Genomic DNA, 9,304 nt, shown 5'->3' with positions numbered 1-9,304 from the left:
AGGTGGGAGCCGAACAGAGTATTAAAAACCCCAGCAAGCCCCTATTTTGCTTCTCTTTTCTCCTTCACTCAACATCTGGAAGCATGTGATCCCCTTTTCTGTTCAGGAGCTCAAGCCATGTGATCCTGTCCACCATTAAACCATCTTTCCAAGCAGCCTCCATGTTTCCAGTGTCTTTTTCCCCACTTGGAACTGAACCCAGAAGGACATTTCTTCCAACCGTTTACCAATATGTAAGACAGTCCATTTATTGATCTAAATTTGAAGTTGCCAAATAGATTAGACCATTCAGACACGTAGCCGGGATCATTTTTCAAAACAGCAGAATTAGCTGTAATTATAATTTGACATCATCGGCAAAAAGGACGCAATTGCTTTTAATGCATAAAATCATTGAGGACATTATGAAAACCAAGGAGATGCTTTTCAGTCTCGTGACTTTAGCCCCCAGGACAGCAAAAAAACAAAGAGGAACCAGCCAAAACAATTTGGGGACAAAAGTCAATTTAATCAACAACAACTAACACAAGATAAATATTCACATTGGCCAAACTAAGAGGTTCATCCAGTTCCTCAAACATATTGTTCACCATGGAAGGACTTTCCCATCCCAATTCAGAAAAGTGCCAGTGTCCTTCTCAGAAAGATGAGCCAGAAGGTTTAGGATGGCCGCTACACTTGAATCCACTGTCATCTGAGCCTAGAGAAACGAGAATAATATTTAGGTAAAGGTAAACATTTCCCTCGCACATCTATGCTAGTTGTTCCTGACTCTAGGGGGTGGTACTCATCTCCTTTCAAAGTCGAAGAGCCAGCGCTGTCCAAAGACGTCTCTGTGGTCATGTGGCCGGCATGACTAAATGCCAAAGTCACATGGAACTCTGTTACCTTCCCACCAAAGGTGGTTCCTATTTTGCGTGCTTTTGAACTGCTAGGTTGGCAGAAGTTGGGACAAGTAACGGGAGCTCATTCTGTTACACAGCGCTAGGGATTCGAGCCGCTGAACTGCTGATCTTTCTGATCGACAAGCTCAGCGTCTTAACCACTGAGCCACCGCATCTCTTTTACACAGGATCCATGCCCAAAGCAAAGTACCACCGAATTGTTCATTGCTAGAGGCAAACTATAACTTTTCTTCACTTCTTTTAAATTTTTCGGGAGATCAAGCTACCTTTCCACCCAAGTGAAAACTTATCAATGAATTAAACAGGTTTAAGGTAATTCTGTTTCGGATTTGGGCCAATTTATGTTATATGCTCTGGGCCTTGGTTGGTCATAAGCCCCAACGATCCTGCTCCAAAGGTATGAATGAGTTTCCAGAAGAAAAAAACCTACCATATGGCCTCCCATGTCTGTGAGCACCCATCCTGGATGCAATGTGATGCACAGAATCTCATCGGCGCTAAATGCAAACGATTGGCACCGTGTCAGCATATTCAGAGCAGCCTAGAAGAGAGACATGCCAGGAGCATGTCAAGCAGGCTCCGTGAGCAAGACAAAATGCAATGTTTACAATCATTTTTGAGTGCCAGAAAAATCTTTGTAGTTTATTCCATGCCAGATTGGGGTTTGACTTTGGATAGAGGGCAGGGCAGGGAAGGAAAAGAAAAGAAAGGAAAAGAAAGGAAAGGAAAGGAAAGGAAAGGAAAAAAGGGAAAGGGAAAAAAGAAAAAGGAAGAGGAGAGGAGAGAAAAAGAAAGAAAAGGAATGGAATGGAATGGAAAGGAAAGGAAAAAGGAAACAGGAAGAGGAGAGGAGAGAAAATAGAAAACAGGAAGAAGAAAGGGGGAAAAAGCAGGAAGAGAAAAGGAAAGGAGAAAAGAAACAGAAAGAGGAGAGGAGAGGAAAAGAAAGGAAAGGAGAGGAGAGGAAAAAGGAAACAGGAAGAGAGGAGAAGAGAAAATAGAAAAACAGGAAGAAGAAAGGGGAAAAAAGAAACAGGAAGAGAAAAGGAAAGGAAAGGAGAAAAGAAACAGAAAGAGGAGAGGAGAGGAAAAGAAAGGAAAGGAGAGGAGAGGGAAAAGGAAACAGGAAGAGGAGAGAAAATAGAAAAACAGGAAGAAGGAAAGAAAAAGAAAAAAAGAAGCAGGAAGAGAAAAGGAATGGAAAGGGAAAAAAGAAACAGAAAGAGGAGAGGAAAAGAAAGGAAAGGAGAGGAAAAAGGAAACAGGAAGAGGGGAGGAGAGGAAATAGAAAAACAGGAAGAAGAAAGGAAAGAAAAAAGGAAGCAGGAAGAGAAAAGGAAAGGAGAAAAGAAACAGAAAGAGGAGAGGAAAAGAAAAGAAAGGAAAGGAGAGGAAAAAGGAAACAGGAAGAGGGGAGGAGAGAAAATAGAAAAACAGGAAGAAGAAAGGAAAGAAAAAAAGAAGCAGGAAGAGAAAAGGAAAGGAGAAAAGAAACAGAAAGAGGAGAGGAGAGAAAATAGAAAAACAGGAAGAAGAAAGGAAAGAAAAAAAGAAGCAGGAAGAGAAAAGGAAAGGAGAAAAGAAACAGAAAGAGGAGAGGAGAGAAAATAGAAAAACAGGAAGAAGAAACGAAAGAAGAAGAAAAAAGAAGCAGGAAGAGAAAAGGAATGGAAAGGGGAAAAAGAAACAGAAAGAGGAGAGGAGAGAAAATAGAAAAACAGGAAGAAGAAACGAAAGAAGAAGAAAAAAAGAAGCAGGAAGAGAAAAGGAATGGAAAGGGGAAAAAGAAACAGGAAGAGGAGAGGAAATAGAAAAACAGGAAGAAGAAACGAAAGAAAGAAAAAAAGAAGCAGGAAGAGAAAAGGAAAGGAAAGGAAAAAAAGAAACAGGAAGAGGAGAGATTTCACAAATAAAGGGAACACGAGATAGGCAAGTGACAGGTATTACATTAGCATAATAATCCCTGGATTCTCTTTTTGATGCTTCTTTGAAAAGGAATGTTGGCTTCTTCAGGATTCAGGAACATACCTCTGAATTATTTTATGCTTGCCAATGTATGCTAATGCATCATTTACTCCGTAAGCATTTTCTAAAAACAGGATTGGTATCGTAAAGTACAGGTAATCCTCGTGCAGGGACCACTCAGTTATGCCAGTGAATGAAAAGTCACTTCCTAACCAGCTCTTGCATTGAGGACCTTTGCGGTCTCTAAAGCTAAAGAGAACCGAAGTAAAATCGCAGACTTGGTCACGGTTTTACTCACTTAACAACCAAGTTGCTGGTCTCAATTATGGGCAGTAAATGAGGACTACCTGGGCAGAGTTATTTTAATTACCCTCCACGCTTTGCGCCAATGTATATTTACTACCTTGCTACAACGGTAAGGAATAACTTCTCCGTACTTCCACAGGTAAACGTCCGTGATGGAACCTGCATAACTGGACATGTTGACAATGGAGGCTTTGCTGCAGCTCATCCCTTTCTTGGGGCTGTCCTGAGATGCCTTCCTCAGCAAAGGCAGGAATGCCTAGAAAAGACGGACAGAACTTAGGGCAGCCACCTTATTCATCGGCTTGAGAGTCGAATTGTTGCTAAATATCCATTCCCGGCATCGATCAGCATTAAGGTAAAGGTTCTCCTTGCACATATGTGCTAGTCTAGGGGTAAGCAATCTGTGGCTCTGGAGCCGCATGTGGCTCTTTCATCCCTCTGCTGCAGCTCCCTGTCACTGGTCGGTTCCACGATTGACAGGGCCAGTGATGGGTTGCAGGCAGGATGCCCCGGTACGGGCATACCAGATCCTGCCATTCTGGTACGGTGCTCCGGAGGGGCCCCCTCCCGCCCCCCCCCCCACTCCTTACCTGTGCTTTATGCTTTTGGTGCTTCCGCGCACGAGCATGGCGTGTACGGCACCTGCGCAATGCTCCGCGGAGCAGCTGGAGCATCGTAGAGACTTGCGAAAGCATCATTTGATGCTAGAATGCATGCGCGTGCTGCGCATGTGCATGTGGGTAACTCCGGTACGGTTGGAAGGGAATCCGGAATCCACCATTGGATAGGGCTTTTGGTTAGGACAGGTAGAGGAAAAAGGATGCCACATTAGGAGAAGAATCAACTTCTGGTCAGCAGAAGAAAAAGGATGCTGTGCTAGGAGGAGACTCTATGATGGGGGAATTGGACTTCCGGTTGGCTCCGGAATTGAACAATGGGCTTCCGGTTAGGACCTGTATGGCTCTTTGAGTGTTTAAGATTGCCTACCCCTGTGCTAGTCATTCCCGACTCTAGGGAGCGGTGCTCATCTCCATTTCAAGCCAAAGAGCCAGTGCTGTCCGAAGACGTCTCCGTTGTCATGTGGCTGGCATGACTAAATGCCAAAGGCACACGGAACGCTGTTACCTTCCCACCAAAGGTGGTCCCTATTTTTCTACTTGTATTTTTTACAGGTTTTCGAACTGCTAAGTTGGCAGAAGCCGGGACAAGTAACGGGAGCTCACTCGGTTACTCGGTGCTAGGGATTTGAACTACCGAACTGCCGACCTTTCTGATCGACAAGCTCAGCATCTTAGCCACTGAGCCACCACGTCCCATATCAGCATTAGGGATTATCATTTTGCAATTTCAAGGTGGAGTCAGCCTTCCATCCATTGATGGGATATAAAAAAAATTACTACCAGTTCTGTGGGCGTGGCTTGGTGGGTGTGGCTTGGTGGGCATGACAGGGGAAGGATACTGTAAAATCTCCATTCCCTCTCCACTTCAGGGACAGGTTACTGCAAATTCCCCATTCCCTCCCCATCAGCTGGGACTCGGGAGGCAGAGAATAGATGGGGGCAGGGCCAGTCAGAGGTGCTATTTACCGGTTCTCCGAACTACTCAAAATTTCAGCTACTGGTTCTCCGGAACTGGTCAGAACCTGCTGAATACCACCTCTGCTTCCATTCTTCCAAGGTGAGTAAAATGGGGACCCAGATTGTTGGGGACTCTGTAAACCACTTAGAGCGGGCTGAAAAGCACTGTAAAGTGGTATATAAGTCTAAGAATAGAATAGAATTCTTTATTGGCCATGTATGATTGGACATTCAAGGAATTTGTCTCCGGTGCATAAGCTCTCACTGTACATAAAAGCTATAAGTGATAAATCATGATCACAGTCTAAGTCATAAGTGCTATTAATATTGCTATATCTGCAGAACTATGGATTCATCGCAGGAAATCTCTGACCGTCTCTTCCCATTGCAAAGTCTATGGTCTAAAAACAAACCGTAATCCAGCAATGACTCACAAATGGTCTGATATATATGTGGCACAGTGGGTAGAGTGCAGTACTGCAGGCCACTTCAGCTGACTGCTATCTGCAGTTCAGTGGTTCAAATCTCACCGACTTAGGGTTGACTCAGCCTTCCATCCTTCCGAGGTGGGTAAAATGAGGACCCAGATTGTGGGGGCAATATGCTGACTCTGTAAACCACTTAGAGAGGGCTGAAAGCCCTATGAAGCGGTATGTAAGTCTAACTGCTATTGCTATTGCTATTTTTCATTTGACGGCTTCAATAGGGGCAACTCGCCACACTTCGAAGCTGCATCTCTGGAAGTTCTTCCTCTTAATATTTGACCCTGTACCTTCTTTGGCTGGAAAAGGCACCATCAGGGTTTCAAGTAACAAACCCAAAATGTTGTTATTCTGTCCCTCTCCCAGAAAACCCTGTCCATCAATGACTTCTCTTTCTGAACGTTAGCAGAAGAAGAAACGGTTCAAGGAGAAGAAGAGGAGGATGAGCAGTGGTGGTATGCTGCAGATTATGACCAGTTCTGGAGAACCGGTAACGGAAATTTTGAGTAGTTTTGACTACAGTTTATTTGTACCCATTTGCTGTGTTCTTATTCATGGTTATTCTTATTGCTGTAATCTTGTACATGAACGACAAACTAACTAACTAACTAACTAACTAACTAACTAACTAACTAACTAACTAACTAACTAACTAACTAAATAAATAAATAAATAAATAAATAAATAAATAAATAAATAAATAAATAAATAAATAAATAAATAAATAAAAAAATAGTTCGGAGAACTGGTAAATATCACCTCTGACTGGCCCCGCCCCATCAGCAAGTCCCAGCTGATCAGGAGGGAGGAGGGATTTTGCAGTATGCTTCCTCTGGAGTGGGGAGGGAATGGAGATTTTGCAGTATCCTTCCCCTGGAGTGGAGAGGGAATGGAGATGTTGCAGTATCCTTCCCCTGGAGTAGGGTGAGAATGGAGATTTTATAGCATCCTTCCCCTGGAGTAGTGGGGGAATGGAAATTTTGCAGCATCCTTCCCCTGGGGTGGGGAGGGAATGGAGATTTTGCAGCATCTTTCCCCTGGAGTAGGGAGGGAATGGAGATTTTGCAGCATCCTTCCCCTGGAGTAGGGAGGGAATGGAGATTTTGCAATTTGAATCCCACCACTGAGGATGAGGATGAAGAGGTGCTTCCCTTACCTGGCTCATCATCAAGGGCCCAATGACGTTGGTTTGGTAGACCTCAGCCATGTCTTCAGGTTTTTGAGTCTCGAGTTTGCAATCAAGGCATGCAATTGCTGCGTTGTTGATCAGCAGGTTCAACCCGGTCCCATTCAGCCTCTCCGTGACCATCTTTACAGCCGACTCGATACTGGATGGATCGGTAATGTCTATGGGAACAGGGAGAAGGTCCAGGTAGGCCCCGATTTACAGCCGAAACTTTCTGCCACTGACATTTCTTAAGCGGGTTTTGCCCCATTTTGGGACCTTTCTTGCAACAGTTGTTAAGCAAATCGCCGCAGTTGTTACGTTAGTGTTTAAGTGAATCTGGCTTCCCCATAGACTCTGGTTGTCAGATGGACACAAAGGGCTCATCATAAATATGATTCCCTTGCCAAGCGTCTGAATGTATGATCGTGCGAACATGGGGGCATGACAACGGTTATAAGTGTGAAAATGGTCATAAGTCCCTTTTTTTCAGTGCTGTTGTAACTCTCTGCCTCCGACACAGAGCCCTCATCAGAGCCTTCCCCAGACTCCAGGACTGGCCCATGTTCCTCCCCAACTTCCTCACTATCCAAATCTGCTGCCAACTCCACTGGCCACTGGCAGGCCACAACACTAGAAATGAAGTTTGCATGGATAGTGATAGGGTACTAGCGTCTTTCCCAGGATATCATCAGGACCAGTCACTTACTCAGTGGAATGATCACAATTTCCTGGTGCTGAGCAGCCAAATTCCTCAAATCCTGAAAGATACGGAAACCAAAGGTTTAGGAAAGACTCCCAGCCGATGGGCCGATTCTCACATCCTGCTAATTTTGGCATTCGGCTATCTCACTAACTATTTTCAAAGGCTGTGCTTCGCTCTGCCTCGGCTCACTGCAGAAATCTCAATTTAGCAATAGCAATAGCAGTTAGACATATACCGCTTCATAGGGCTTTCAGCCCTCTCTAAGTGGTTTACAGAGTCAGCATATTGCTCCCACAGTCTGGGTCCTCATTTTACCCACCTCGGAAGGATGGAAGGCTGAGTCAACCCTGAGCCGGTGAGATTTGAACAGCCGTACTGCAGAACTGCAGTCAGCTGAAGTAGCCTGCAGTGCTGCATTTAACCACTGCGCCACCTCGGCTCTGTTATCTTCAGTAACTATCACCAAATCTTTATCATGGTCCAGTGGGGTACAGTCAATATTGAACAACTGTACCCCCCCCCCCCGCTCAAGTTATATTATCTATTAAACTATTAAACCTGGAATCCACACTGGATAACGGACATTAACACAACAGAGCAAGCCGAGAGGTATTTCACGAGAAGAGTCCTCCACTCCTACTCACAACAGAATCCCTTATGCCACCAGGCTTCAAATTTTGAGCTTGGACAATTTAGAACTTTTCCATCTGCGATCCGACTTAAGCGTAGTACATAGAATTATCTGCTACAATGTCCTACCTGTCAATGATTACTTCAGCTTCAACCTCAATAATTCCCGGGCAAACAATAGATACAAACTCAAGGTAAACCGCTCCAAACTCGACTGCAGAAAATACGACCTCAGCAACAGAGTGGTCAACGCCTGGAATGCTCTACCTGATTCCGTTGTTACATCCTCAAATCTCTAAAACTTTAACCTCAAACTGTCCACCATGGACCCCATTCTTAAGAGGTCTGTAAAGGGGGCGTGCATAAGTGCACCACCGTGCTTACCATCCCTGTCCTACTGCTCCCATTTATTTGTACTCATTCCTTGTGCATATATACGTATACCTGCTTATACTTATATGTGTACATGTTACATTCATACTTATGCTTGTTTTCTCATACATGTTTGACGAACCAAAATAAATAAAAATAATAATAATTAATTAATTAATATTATTAAACCTAACAACCCTCCCCCAAGGTCTTTATGAGAAGGCGACCAAATCCTTCGATTCAACAAGCCTGCACATTTCTTACGTTGTCCGTTCAAAAGATAAAGTGTCTTAATATCTGGTGTTTGTTTCCAACTTTCTAGCAGCCCTCGGGGCATCCAAAGGCAAGTTTAATCTCGGAACTAATTGGCTAGATCGTACTTCTGATTCAAGGCAATAAAACCCACGTGTGAAAACGCCAAGACTCCCAAGAGTTACGCCAGTATTTGGCTTCCTATCTATCGCTGGCCCTGATTCCAAGGTTAAACAAGATTTAAAGATTGTGAGTCAACTTCCCTCTAGTAACAGATCTCACCCCATGGCATACCTGACTACGTGATCCCTCTGGATCCCGGCAGGTTGCAAAGATCCATTGTGGTGGGTTGCTTTTCTCAGCCAGTTGTTTGATTATCTCCAGACCAATGCCCCGATTTGATCCTGTCACCAGGACGCTGCGTGCATTCAGCCCTTCCATATTTCCTTGACAGCCAGATAATCTAGATTCTAGAACAACTCCAGAAAAATAACTCTGGTGGCTGCCTTCTCTCTCTACACTTTTGCTCGCCTCCCTCTCTCTCTCACGCGCGCAGCTCCAAGTGTTTGCAAACACCTAATCTTATATAATGCTCGCGGATGCAACGAAGAGGAAAAGGGAACTGATAGGTTGGTGCAACGCCTGGATTTAATAAGTATCTAGGTGACCTTGGACATTTCAGGCTTCCTCCTACTGGCTTGCAGATTTCCTAACTGAGCAATGGGCTGTGTGACCGCCCCACTTTTCCATACGGCCTTTTAAAAGTTGCCACAAGGGACAAACAGGGAAATTGAGGACAAAGAGAAAGCAATGCAAAGACAAATGCAAGCCACAGTTATTCGGTGTGAACAACTTAGCTAAAGGATAAGCCTTGGATCATTAAAAAAAGAAAAAAGAAATGAAAAGTAAGCCAGCTGCATTATGGTGTAAGGTACTGTAAATAT

The 9,304-nt window shown here is 44.2% G+C and overlaps 1 protein-coding gene across 1 annotated transcript; it reads right to left on the bottom strand.

Annotated features, from left to right (window-relative positions):
- Positions 1-487: 487 nt before the first annotated feature.
- On the bottom strand, positions 488-8,996 carry LOC148042794 (uncharacterized). Its single transcript, XM_087729412.1, has 6 exons — positions 8,655-8,996; positions 7,110-7,161; positions 6,392-6,582; positions 3,274-3,432; positions 1,336-1,446; positions 488-700 (listed from the first exon to the last, which is right to left on the bottom strand). The coding sequence occupies exons 1-6, from the start codon at positions 8,799-8,801 to the stop codon at positions 587-589; spliced, it is 774 nt and encodes a 257-aa protein (XP_087585538.1). The 5' UTR covers positions 8,802-8,996; the 3' UTR covers positions 488-586.
- Positions 8,997-9,304: the final 308 nt, after the last annotated feature.

Source organism: Thamnophis sirtalis, unplaced genomic scaffold (assembly GCF_051295495.1).
Source record: "Thamnophis sirtalis isolate CommonGarterSnake01/CBP01778 unplaced genomic scaffold, rThaSir2_p1.2 scaffold_14, whole genome shotgun sequence".
NCBI lineage: Eukaryota > Metazoa > Chordata > Lepidosauria > Squamata > Natricidae > Thamnophis > Thamnophis sirtalis.
Note: the sequence above shows the minus strand (reverse complement) of the source record. Positions and strands in the feature narration are given on the sequence as shown.